Source organism: Cygnus olor, chromosome 20 (assembly GCF_009769625.2).
Source record: "Cygnus olor isolate bCygOlo1 chromosome 20, bCygOlo1.pri.v2, whole genome shotgun sequence".
Taxonomy (NCBI): Eukaryota; Metazoa; Chordata; class Aves; order Anseriformes; family Anatidae; genus Cygnus; species Cygnus olor.
The window spans coordinates 10,714,582-10,727,905 of record NC_049188.1 but is presented as its reverse complement, the minus strand read 5'-3'; the positions used below and the strand labels follow the sequence as shown (position 1 = coordinate 10,727,905).

Here is a 13,324-nt window from a genome sequence, read left to right as displayed (position 1 = left end):
ACGCTGCAGTTTGTAAAAACTGGGTAGCAAAAAAACTGGATAGCAGATCATCGTGGAAAAGAGGCAGGGAATGTGTCTGGCTGCCGCACAGTTCTGGGGTGGTGGTAGGGCTGTAAGCCCTCGTGGGGGCTGGCAGGGAGCTGGTCCCGGCTTACCGCAAGCTTCACGCGGCTGTTGCTGAAGCTTGTGATGACCTTCTCGTTATTTTAATGTTGTTAACCTTCATTTAAAAGGAAAACATCTTTACGCATTAATTCAGTCTGGACATTTATGTATTTTATATCACTTTAAAGAAACGAGACTGGAGAAGTGGGATGTAAACCTACAGAAGAGGTGGTTGTTAGCCGGTGAGGACTGTTCTGTTGTGCAGAGCCATGTGTGTGTCTTAAAGGTGTTCACGCGGTTCAGAGTTTTTCTTACTAATACCAGAGTGGTCTTTAGCCCTGGGTCTGACTGTGCAAGCTGTGGCACAGAGCTTCCAGCCTTCAGTTGAAGTTTACAGTGTGGTTACAGATCTTAAGATTCCCCAGGAGGAGGGAAACCTCCCGGCACCCTGCAGGTACCCAGACAGCAGTGTGAGGCTTGGGACTTCATCCTGAGGAACAACTGTACCATGGCTGGAAACTGCGGCCCTGGGGTGTCCCCGTGCAAGGGCTGGCCTGTTCCCATGGGCAGGGTCCCGAGCCCATCGGGGTCCTGCTTAGAGCTGGTCTCACTGAAGCCCGGGTGCTGAGTCACGCCGAGTGTTCTGCCATCCAAATGCCAGCGTATAAACACATCCTTCTTTGCAGAGTCTCTTGCCAAGTACTTGGATTTACAATGTTAACAACTTTAAATAAATTCTTCCTGGAGATAACTGATTTATTAGGCTCCCACCCTTCTGAAGGGAAAGCTAGTTGCAATTAACAAACAAAGCAGCATGAGGCAGTTATCAGTCTGGGTAATAAATCTTCCAGTGCTGGGTACCACTTGCTAATGGGTTTGGAAAGTAAAACTGCACGTCAGTCATCTGTGCCTTCAGCCCGGGCAGGCAGCATGTGCGCAGACGGCGTGTGCGTGCAGTGCAGTAGCTGTTAACGTGGCACTGATGGTCTCCACTTGTGTACCCGGGTGTGTGTCGGAGGTAAGTGGGGGGCTTGTGTTGGGCAAGCGGGTTGTGCTGTGCACCTCTCTCTGGCAGGGCTGGGAAGCGTAGAAGCCACGGATCTGTTTCTTCTGGTGGCGATGGCAGTGGAGGGGCAGCGGTCGTTGGTTTCCTCGCCGTAACGAGCAGAGGAGGTGCGTTAGCTCCTGGGTTCGACGTGCTGCGCGCACACGAGCCGTTTTGGTTCTGCTGCCATCCTGCAGTGGCTGGGTTCTCCTTGGCAGCAGCTGGATCTCCTTACCCTTGGAAAAGGGCTGCTTTCTGCATCCAGCTCTTTGTGGGGCTGGGGCGCGCTGGCTGCAGGGCCCACCTGCGCGGAGGAGGCCGGGTGGTGCGGCAGGGGGCAGGAGGAGCCGCGGAGCCGATGGCAGCGAAGGTCCTGCGCCGGGCTGCTGCCAGGCGAGGCAGTCTGAGCACGCTGGTGACTGCTGGCCACCAGCTGAGGTGTGGTGGCACCTGGGAGCTGGCCTTAGGCGTGTAGCAGCTGCCCATAGTCCCTGCTGCTGGTAGCCCACCCCTACCCCTTGGCCTCTGTCTCATGCTCACCCTCTTCCCTGCCCCTGTGCCTTAGGCTGGCTCCTCGTCCAGACCAGTGTCTCATCCTGGCTCCGGCTTGCTGGTGCAAGGCCGGGGAACAAACCCTCCAAGTTCTGGGCAGTGGTTACTGCTGTTCCCTGACTGCATCTTTGGATAAACAATTGGTCCAAGACCTGTTAGCGTAGTTTCCAGCGTTGGGGAGATATTTCTTGCTGGGTTTGTAAAAATGATCTAAATGGATCCGACATCCTGGCTATAAAACATCTGTAACGTTACACATTTAGTTATGTTACTAGAGACTTGAGTTCATTTTGATGGGTAGTATTTTATCTGCTACTTTTCCCCTTCTTGAAAGCAAGGCTTGCTATAGAGGAGGATTTATGGAAATATCTTTCCAGCACACAAAAAAAATCATGCACATTAAGATGTTGGAGTAAAAGAGAAATAATGTCTTTTTTTGGAGACCTTGGCTGATTTATCTCCTGCTTGGTAGTTTGGTATGACCTTCCTGGCTAGGAATAATATTTTTTATTCTTCCTTTAATAACAATAATGTCAGTAACAATGTCTTGCACTTTTCCAGCATCTTCAAATCAGACTTTCAGCGGGTTAGACATTTAATGAGTGAAGCCTCGCAGGCTCCAGTGAGCTGTGGGGATATATTCTTATTCTTTTTGTGGAAATCAAGGCACATAGCACTCGATTGTGCAACGTACTCAACCTAATGAGGCTTCCACAAACGCTGCAAGTTAAAATGTATGCTTAAATGCTGAGCCCTGCAGACTCCAGCTGAGTTTCTCCCAAGACTCTTTGATATATCAGCCCTATGGAGACTAAAATGACTTGCCCTGTGGTCAGTAAGTGAGTAAACATCACACAAGGGAGACAAGCTCTTGTAGCTGCGAGGTGCTGCCTTCCTTCGAAAAAAGTACGAATGTTTTCTCTTGTCTTGCTTCTACTCTTCATTCTCGATGCCGCTCCTTGGGGCCCTTTTATTCCTAGTCAAGGGTTATTTGATCTGCTTTAGAGCGACAACTCTGTTGCTTTTATAATGGCTGGTGGGTTCCCTCCCTGGCAAGGGAAACATCTTTCTTTTGTGAGAAGAAGGTGGGAGCAGAGTAATTCTTGCAATTCGCCAACCCATTTGTGTGGGGGGGAAAGAGGATAAAAGAAAATGTGGCATTTCATAGAATTGTGAAAGTATTTCAACAGCTGTAATAAGCAAATCTGGACGTTTTGCAAGATTTCAGTGGTCTCACATCAGAGGAAAAGATCACCCTAGTGAAAAAGCCAGGCAGTGTGTTGCATAGACATTAGCTTGACTCAGCAGATGAAGAAAAACTTGCTCATCAGTAACTGATTGCCATGTGCATCTGTATTATGTAGATGAAATTAATCAAGGCTAAGGGTTAAAGTTTCCCATTTGTTCTTTACAGAGAAATCATCTGGAGTATGTTGGGAGGGAGGTAAATTGCTTTACACATTTCTTTTTGCTTCATGTGATTTTTTTCTTGTTTTAGCAGAACATTATCTAGAATCTTAACAGAGCTCTTATCACTGATTTGTCAGGGTTATCGTGAAAAATTAGTTGGTACTAACTTAGAAGTATTTAAATTATGTCTGCTTTCTGCGCTGTAGAGGCAGTAAGTTTTTTTTTGAGTGACCTCACTGTTTGGAGCTGGAAGAATTTCAAAACTTACAGAATGTGCACTTTTCATAGTCTGCAAATTGGGCTGTGCTATTGGCTTTTGTTGAACGCTGTGTTAAGCCTCCAAATACATTTCTTCCTTCTCCTTTTTGCAAGTGCATGCTTAAAGACGGGTTCATTGACAGCACCGTAAAAGCCATTCTAGCTGCTGAGCCATGCGCTCTTGAGCGTATTGACAGCGCGAGCTGCTCGGCATGCTAAAAGGTACGGCTGGCTGAGGAGCGTAACTGCCTGTGCATGCTCTCGACTTGAGAGGCGAGTGTGGAGCAGTGAAAGATGGGTGCCGTAGGACGAGAGCACGTCCCCGCAGATCAGCTGGCTCTCTGCCCCGTGCCAGTCTCTCCAGCAGGAGCACCTTCTGATGGACGAGTCCTGTGCAGGATCCATGTCCCGGCTCCTAGCTGAGAGCCGTGGTGCTCACAGCCCACCTGTGAGCTGGCAGCGGCTTCGCCTGGACGTGGCTCCACGAGCCGGCTGCTCATGCCCCAGGGGAAGGGCTCTGGGTTGGCACTGGGAATGTCCCCCGGTGCTGGCGGCGCTCCAGGCAGCCGTGGCAGCTGTATGCAAATACGGCAGCAATCGAAGGCACTTACTGGGTTTTGCCTACTGCTTTTGCTCCAACACAGCTATAGATTTTCATGGGGTTGATATGACTCAAATCAGAAAAATACTGGGAAGACTGTTGACTGAGGGTTTTGAGTCAATGGGAGCTGCAGGCCCTGGAAAAATGAGGCCACTTAAGTGCCCCGGTATGGATTTTGGCATCCAGCTGCAGGCAGACAGCTTTGAAGCAGTTGGCCTGTGTGGCCAGCTGCCCTCTGCGGCTGGCCTCCAGCCACTGGTGGTGGTGGAAGCTGCCCTTTGAAGGCTCTCTGCAGGCCCACAGCTGTGCAGCCGGTGGTGGGAAGGCGGAAAAAAGTGCCCTTCACCGCCACATCCAGCTTCCCTGCCCTGTCTGGCTCTCTGCGGTCCCCTCTCTGGCCTGGGAAAGCAGGGATGCTGCTTAACTTTGTTACCTCCTACTTGCTTTGATCCAGATTACAAGTGAGGACCTGGGCATGTCTGGGGAAGCTGCTCAGCTTGGCTTCCCACTTTGGCCTACTTCAGCGCAGCCCAGCTGAAAGGCTGCCTCGCTGTAGAAACTTACGCCAAATGGACTGTGAATATGCCCTTGTAAATACGTTCTTTTACAGTCCTGGGTCCTGTTGGAGGACACAAGCTTTCCGGTTGTTTTCTGGATATGGCACATAATGTTTCCTTCCAGAAGACAGTAAAATATAAATAGTGGAACTGATGAACCTTGTAATGGTCAGTTAGGCTGTTCCCGTCAAATACTGCTGCCATGTCTTGGAGCGTGAGGTCCCTGGGCAGAATGTCGTCTCGCTCTCTTTTTGCCTGTGCAAAGTGATACTCTGCACGTAGGTTTAGGAGCTGAGTCTTACTTGGTTGGGACCTTTGTCCCTGTGTTACATGGGCACTGCAAAAATCTTGCCCCTAGTCCGTTGTCATATTGAACAGTGATCTGCACTTGTGGCCGTGAGATGTATTCCTTCAAAATTAATTATCTTTGTTCAGTGTATTAATGCAGTTTTTAAGCACTGCTGAACACTAATCAGGCTGTCGTGTTAGGTGAGCTGTCCACACTGACTGAATATTTAGTTACCTTCCTTCCCACACTGAGCGTGAGGAGCTAAAGCAGCCGAGGGGATTTAAATAGATTTTCTCTCTGTTCCCCTCTTCCTGCCTCTAGACCTTGCTTCCCTAATGCATAAAGGAGTTAACTAGAGCAGAGTGGAAGGGAGCATCCCTAAGGGATATGATATGATACAACTGGTTGTAACAAGGCTGTGAGGCTGTGATCTATTCCTGTTCTCTGGAGGGTGTGAAGTCTGGCTCTGGTGAATTTTACTGTATCTTTTGATTTGAAGCTTGAAGCCAGATTTTGCTCAAAGAAATGCTGAGCTCTCACAGCTGGGGCTAATTTCCAGGAGATGGGAGCTCCCATGCCGGGAGCTTGCCGTGGTCGTGCACGTTGGGGCAGTGCCGTGGCCGTGTCTGCGTTGTGCTTGGTGAGGGATGCTCCCGAGGGCACGGTGGCAGCCACGCGGACTGCAGTGCTGCGGCTGAACCTGCCGGCCTTCCTGGGGCACACGGGAGCGTTAAGTTCGGCCGGAGGCAGGAAAGCAACCAGCAAAGGCACTGCCAGCATTGAGGCCTGATTTGCTTGTGGAACTGGCTCCGGCTGTCGATTCAGCCTGTCACAGAGAAATCACTTTGCTTGTTCTGCCTCCTGCTGATAGCAGAGACTTCGGGGGGAGGGAGCAACAAACCGCCAGCCAAAAAAACAACCCTCAAAGTTAACAGCAAAACCAGAGACAGCCAAAAACTAGGAATACAGCAGGGACTCAGTTGAGTTTCATTTCTGAATGGTTTGGGAGAACACAACCCATCTGTATTTTCCACGGAAATCAAGGGAACTGATTTACCCCGCCGGGGATCTGTGCTGCTTGTTGGAATTAAAGAGCTCTTTCATTCCTGCCTACCTTGCTGTAGCTGGAGTAGGTTCTCACAGGACGACATTAGCTTACGCAGGGGTCAGGCACAAGGTATTTGCACTCGTTAAGTCTTGCTGAAATCCTATTTTGAATACTTAAGCATGTTGTACGTGGCACGTAAAGCCGTGCTGCCTTTGGACAGGATTGAGTTTCTCTTCCTCTTGGTGAGCTCGAGAGCCTAATATTTGCTAGCTTATGGTGCCACGGTACTGTAGACAAAATCTGTCCATTGTTTCTGAACCGTATAGTGGTTGATATATTGGGGAAGGGGATGGTTACTGGGGTGTACTCTTACTTTGTGAATGGAGAAGAGTTGACGGCTTTCAGTAAATGTTGCCTTTTTCATGATGGGCTTTGTGTTATGTTTTAAAAGCTTTTTGGAAGTTGCTATGAGGATCCTGGAGACAAAAAAAAAAAATAGAAAAGAAAAAGAAAACCTGGAGAACTCTTGCTTATGGTTTGTGTTCTGCCAAAGAAGCCTAGCACTTTAGTTAACAAGACCACTTACATGAGTTACTGTTGTTGTTAACTAGAGTTAATGCTGTAGTTTGGATGTACAACACAATGGAGTATAAAATGCAGTTTAATATATATACCAAAGATGAGGTTTCCAATTACAAACCGATTTAGAAGGTAGATACATTAGAAATGATGAAAAGTCAAACGGCAGATGAGGTGAGCAGGCTGGAATACGCATGTACCCACGCACACACTGTAGCACAAGGAGAGGAAAGTGTTCTGAAGAACAGTTATATATGCATAATTAGTTTAATCTGAAATGAATGCTAATTTCAGCAATTCATGGTGCAGATTCACTATTAGTACTTTAGTCCAATTCCACCATGCTGAGATGTTTAGGAGGTAAAGAATGGTGGGGAAATGATACTTAAAACCATTATGTTTGACCTAAAGCCAAATAAGTAAGTCCTGTGTTAAAAACAAAGAGTGCCTTTGCTCATCTGAAAATAGTGGTGGGTACTTGTTGCCTGAGATTTTGAAATTCCTTGAATTCAGCCAAATATTTCATCAGCTTAAAATCCCCTTTATTCATTTAAATATTCATGATAATAAGACAGTTACAGTGGGGGGAGAAAAAACCACAAAACCAAGAAACTTAAAAATGGAGTTGGTATGCGAGGATATTGATGGACACTGAACTGGAGGCTCTAACTGCAAAACTGTGTGTTTCTTCATTTGTCCTTTATTGGTTGGTTTTATTTCATAAGATGTATTGACATGCTAGAATGGGACAGGATTTTTGCTTCCAGAGACTGTGCCATCAGCCTGTTGTTTAGAGATTTTCCTTGTATGCCCCAAACTGATCTAATTGTAACCTTAACCTTGCAAAAAAATGGCATTAAACCAGAAGAGCTGTCTTGATGAAGCACCGTGGCTTTTCCTGCTTCTGCACCAGCTGAAGTGTTTGCTCAGTTGCAGAACACAAAGGCAAATGTATTTCTCAAAAGCCAAGCCAATAAAGGGATTGTAACCTTGAGTGACTCTTTGCAGTTGTAGTCACATGTGTTTTGATTAACTGCAACACCAACACAGTATACAAACAAAGCAATTCTGCAGGTACTTGCAATTAACAGACTTTATAACCAACATTAGATCTAACTCTCCCCTGTTGATTCCTGCTATAGCGAGAGAGACACCTTCGGTGTGCAGAGGCTCCAAAAACATTTATTATCTACATTTTGCACAGTCCTGCAACAGCAAATGATAGATATATTATACTGCAAATTAAAAACAAAGACAGGAAGCTGGCAGTGTGGTGGTTTCTGACTGACCTAGACCTCTTAGTGTCATTCATAAAACGCAGGTTTGTGATTGACTCTCGCAAATCACTTCCTGCTATCCCCATGCCGCATCACCACTGCGGGCAGCGAGCAGCTGGAGCTGCCGAGTGCCCTGCTTGCGGGAGCGCCCCGCCACCAGCAGCCTCTGGGCACTGGTGCTGAGTGTGCTCCGGGAAGTGGTGCAGAGCCGCAGTCACTTGCCTTGGAGGGGCTTGAGGGTGGGCACTCTTTCAGATTTCTTTTTTTTTTTTTCTGCTATAATTAAAAAAAAATACTGGTAATGGTTGCAAACTGATGGCAAGGCATGTTTTTCTTAGATATAGACATAAATGTTTTTGTAAAATAGTAGGGGATTTGGGGATGTGCTAATTTATTTTCACAAATTTCACAAAAATTCACAAATGAGAAATTTTGATTTAAAAAAACCTTTAATTTTGAAAAGAAAAGCTCTTCAGTTAGCTCAGTTCTCTGTGCTCTGGTCATTTGTCATCGTTAATGTTTACTAAGCAATGTTAAGTGTACTTCAGTAAATACTTCTTAACCCTTTGTTCTTCCTCCCTGCAACAAGCACAGGTCTGGGGAGGTGACAGCGGAGGGAATCCCACGAGGCACGAGAGCACCCCTGACGGGACGCAGTAGGAGTCCGTTGGCCTCGGTGCCATGTCTCTGACTGTAGTCAGCAGCAGTACTGAGTGGGGGAATTAATGTGCTCTCCTTGTGTGCCCTTGCAGCTGGTAGCAGTGAAGGTTTTTGAGCTTCCTAGTCAATTATTTCACCCGTAGCTCCCTCAGAACTCTTGGGTGAACAGGTCCTGATGGTTGGATTAGCTTTAAGATCTCTTTCGCTGGTCATTCAGTGGCTGATGTCCAGAGCGGGTGTCCCTGGTGCAGTAAAACGCCTGAGTTAGTGAACACCTTTTTTTTCTTTTTTCCAATAATCTTATGTTTTTTGAATGCTCCATGGTGTTTGGCTGGCATTGAAGGGCCGTTGCCATTAGCTGTTAGGCCAGCAGCGTGCGCGGCTCCTGGCTGCGCGGTGCCAAGCCCGGGGAACCCTCAGGCTGGGGGCCTGCCCTCGCCTCGCAGCTCCCCTGTGTGGCTGTGGGGGCGGATTTGCAGGTTAGAGCAGGACTTGGAAGCTTCGTTTCCAGTTGGCCCGAGTCCCGCCACACTCATCTAGCAATCGCAAATCGGTGGGGCCGTACCGGCACAGACAAGCCAGCCGCGCGGCAGCTTTCTGGCTGTGTTCCCCCACCGCGGGTGCCCCGAGTCGCGGCTCCGGGCCGAGCACGCGGCCTCTGTGCCGGGGCGAGAGGGCGGCACCGGCGCGTCCTGTCGGAGCGCGTCAGGGCAGGAGGAATTGCTAAAGCTACAAATTACTTGTATTCTTTTGCTGAGGGTAATGTGTGTAACAAAGCAATTGAACTGTCTCTTCAGGAAAACGTAGATTGTAAAAGCAGACTTAATTTTGTCCTTCACTTTTGTACCAAGGAGCTGATTTCTGAAACCATTTCCCAGCTCGCAACACGTCTCTAGGCATTAAAATGTTGTGAATTTGCTTGTCATTACCAATATTTTCCTGGACTGAAGCTATTGAAACAAAGTAGTCTGTCTGTCTTTTTTTTTAATCTTCAATCCTGCTTCTAACAGAAGTACCTCTTTCTTGGTCAAATATAAAAATGATGATAATTTCAAATATTGCTTTAGAATAATTGCTTTCCTCCCTCTTTTGTATGACAACAGAAGCTCAGCCTGATCTTAAATCAGATGCTGGCAGGCAGAGGGCTCTTGACAGCCCTGCAAAATCCTTTAGTTACAAGTCGGCTTTAGCCAATTCTTTATTTGTAAATGACAATTTTCTACAGAAAAATATATGCTTGGACTTCAATTTCGAGTCCTAGATTGCAGCCAGGAAAAAATAATTGAATTTTTACACCTTTTTTTTCTTTTCTTCCTAACTTTAAAAAAATAAAGTGAAGCCCCGTAAAGCGTGGTTAGGGGGCTGATTGAGGGAAGTATCTACCCTGGTTAATTTGAATGGCGGCGGAGACGGGAGTGATGTTTAATTTGTTCTGCGCTGAGAGAATTTGGGGCAACTCCAAGCTTTTTGTTCAGTGTCTCAGCTCCGTGAAGGCTTCGCTGGTAGCCGTGCACCCCGGCTTGTCACTATGGCTCCAGTCACATCACAAAGCCCGGCTGGGCCAGCGCCAGTTTGGGCAGCAGCACCGCTCCTGGCAGCCCGGGCTGATGGGGCTGCAGAGCCCGGCAGTGACCTGCAGGCAGCCCCATGCGCCTCCGTCGCTGTCATAAAGTGCATCTCATCTGTACTAAAAATAAAAAGGTAAGAGAGGGAAGCAGGCCTAACCTCTGCATTGAGCAGCTGCAGCAGTGGCGTCCCCGGCCGGCTGCCCGGTGTCCTTCCCTTTTCACGGGTTCAGAATTTGCTGGCTGTTGTTCAGCCAAAGCCGGTCCTGCTTCTGGTGTTACGGGGTGTTTTTTTCCCTTCAGTGTCTGCAAGTTGGCTCCTTCAGCCAGTTTCTGTCACACAGGAAACAAAATCAAGCATTTTAATATATGAATTTCTTACTGATGTGTTTGTTGGTTTCTTGAGTTAACATGCGATATTAACTTCAAAACATCTGTACAAGGTGGAGTAGTCTGCTAGGTGGCTGTTGCCTCCAGCTGGAAGGGCATTGCGTGCTGTGAGGTAGAGCCTTTCACCTGGGTCCAGGCCTACGGGGATGGTGCCTGGACCTTTGGAGTGTGTTGACAGCATTGCCCTGGATCTGCATTCGGTGTAAGGTGGCCCGCAGGGCACACAGGCTCTTTGGGATTGGCCCACCAGTGGCACCAGCTTCCCCGCTGCTGTTCTGTAGGTTCGGGTCCCTGGGCTGGGTCCTGTCTGTCCTAAAGGGTTATGGATAATGAGCCATCTGAAAGGACGTGCTCTGTAGGGAGTCCAGCATAATCCCTTCACGTTGTGTTTGAGTGGGAAGGGTCAACAAGAAGAGCTGGGTGCTCAGCTGGGGTCTTGGGTAACACTCGGGGCAGGGCGATGTGGGGCCTGATCTGGCCCCTGGATGGTGGCGATACCACGCGTTTCAGCTGGAGCGCGGTCTGTGGCAGCTAGGGCACTGAGTCAGTGGCTCTTGCTGTCTCACCTCATGTGATTAGTTTTAAAGTGACTGTACCAAGTTCCTTTTAAACTGGCTTATGGAAACTTAATAACATAGCGCTTCAATTTGGTGTAATTGCCTTTTGCCAGCCAAGGAGCAGGCACTTTGTCTTTAGGAAAGAAGGGGGGGGAAAATGTCATGCCTTTTTGAGATGGTAGCTACGAGGATATGACACTTGGAATCCTTTTTCACTTATATTTGCATTGAGAAGCACAATAAAAATCATTTATTAAAAAAAAATATCCAGGGGCTAGAGTTGTTATTGAGTGCCTTTACTCAGCCATTTCTCAAATAAAAACAAAACAAGACAAAGAAAAAAGAAGTATCTAATCAAATAGAATCTGAATTGCTTTTGTAGAGAAATATTCTCATTAACTGGGCTAGGGATGGCATCTGACGAATATTTTTTTTCCACATATTGTTTGAAATAATCTGGTTAAACCATATGCTTGTCTTGTAATTTCTTGCAGATGGTCACAAGAACAAAGAAAATATTTGTAGGTGGATTATCGGCTAATACAGTAGTGGAAGACGTAAAGCAATACTTTGAACAGTTTGGCAAGGTAAGTTCCTGCCCAAATGAGCACTGCATATTTTGAATTCTTCTTTTTTTTCCCTTTCTTTTTAAAGTGTGTTTTGAAAACCAAAAGCGCAGTGAGGCCTGTGCTCAAAGGAGGGCCAAATTTTCTGCCTTTCAATATAATTTCTCAAAGCCTATTTAAATTGGTTCTGGAATTCCTTTTGTTTGTTGCTTATGAATGTGTACAGCATTGCCAACACTGTTTACCTTTATTAAAAAAAAATCATTGGGAGTTGAATTTGCATATGTTCAGGAAGAATTTGACCCTTAGCTGAATGATTACACAGTTGTCTACTCCATAAAATCAGCCTTCTGTTTACTCCGATTCCGGTAGCTAAAAGAGCATATAGAGGTATTTGAGAGAGCTCATTAAGTTGTGGAAATGCCTGAAGGAACCATGTGAATAGCAAAAGTAATACGGAAGTCACTGGAATATCCTTTTCAATTCTTATTAAAAAACTCTTGAGCAACATTGTTGTGGAACTATATGTAGAATTCTGAAATCGTTAAAAAAAAAACACAACCAAAACAGAAAAACTCAGAAGTTCCTGGAAGGATTTAGTACTGTTTGAAGGAAACCTGAACCTTGCCAGAATATTATTTTCAGCAGTGAAGCTCCAGATGGAGTTTGGTGCCACCCGCTTCCTTGGGGTGCCGTGTCCTCAAAGGTGGTGTTTCAGGACTGGGCTCTGTCATGTCAAAGTCCGTCTGGGCATTTTGCATCCCCAAGGCTTCTGGATGCCTGTTCACCTTCCAACGAGGTGAAGAGTTTGCACATGGAGACTCCTGTAAGCCCCCTCTCTGCAGAGGCAGTAGACCCAGAACCACGGCTGTGGTGGTGTAATGAGCTGTAGGTTGGCGTACTGGGGTGAGCTGATCCTCTGGAGTCAGGGCAGGACAGAGCACTTCGGTTCCTGGAGGCACAGAGCCCGAGGCCCCAGTGCTCCCAGTGGGCACTGAACCTTTGGTGCTGCACACAGCTCTATTCCCGTCTTTTGGAGTGCATCAGCTGATGATTTAGATGCATGATTGCATGAGGACACAGCAGGCTATCCCAAAGCAAAGCAGCTCCCATTCCTTGTAGTTAGTTTATATTTCTTTTGTCTGGCTCTGAAATGCCTTGGCCATGCAGTATTTTGTTGAGGGCTGAGGAGGGGAGTTTATAAACTGTTCCTGTGCTGGATTGATGGTTGTTTTGCAAGCCATTCATTTTATTTTCAATAATAATCTTCGATTCCGGCAGGATGTTTACAGCCTGCTGAGTCTTTTATTAAAGGATTACATGAGCTTTTGGATGTTTCTTGTGTAGTTACTTCTAATTGCAGAACTCCTCTAACCTGTATTTTGAAGTTAATAATAGTTTCAATATAAGTGCTTTGCATATTGTCTGCATGCTCTCTTAATATAGCCTTTTTAATTTCACCATCTGGTAGTTTCATGTTTGCAGTTTTACAGTCCCTGAGAATGCAGACAACTGGGCTGCGTTTTTCAGTAGACTTGTGGTTCGGGATGCTTCAGTTCCTGCTTTTGTGATTTGCCTTTCTTGAGACAGCTTAAAGAGGTCAGACTTTCAATAGGCAGTGCTTTTGGAAGATAACATACTTTTTCAAGTGTCGTAAATTGAGGGCTAAAAAATAAAGGGGCTGAAAATAATTGTGCAAGTTGCGACCAAAGCTATAACCCTACCCCTAGCAGGAGAGATGAGGTATGTCCTGCTGAGGCTGCGTGGTCCAGTTGCTGGAGTTCAGCTACTGCAGGAGTTGGGGCTCACAGAGCTTGCCCCTGTGCTACCACATGGCATTTTCCAGTTTCATCCCAGTTTCATGC

General features: G+C 46.8%; 1 protein-coding gene across 12 annotated transcripts in view; it reads left to right on the top strand.

Moving 5' to 3' along the window:
• Positions 1 to 13,324, top strand: part of MSI2 (musashi RNA binding protein 2) — a 238,470-nt gene that overhangs the window by 67,182 nt on the left and 157,964 nt on the right. For 10 of the 12 annotated variants that reach the window (XM_040532879.1, XM_040532874.1, XM_040532871.1 and 7 more), the window contains one exon: positions 11,388 to 11,480. The exons of the other annotated variants lie outside the window; for them this stretch is intronic. In XM_040532879.1, the coding sequence (XP_040388813.1) occupies positions 11,388 to 11,480 (93 nt within the window). The remainder of the gene's footprint in view (positions 1 to 11,387; positions 11,481 to 13,324) is intronic. 12 annotated transcript variants of the gene reach the window in all.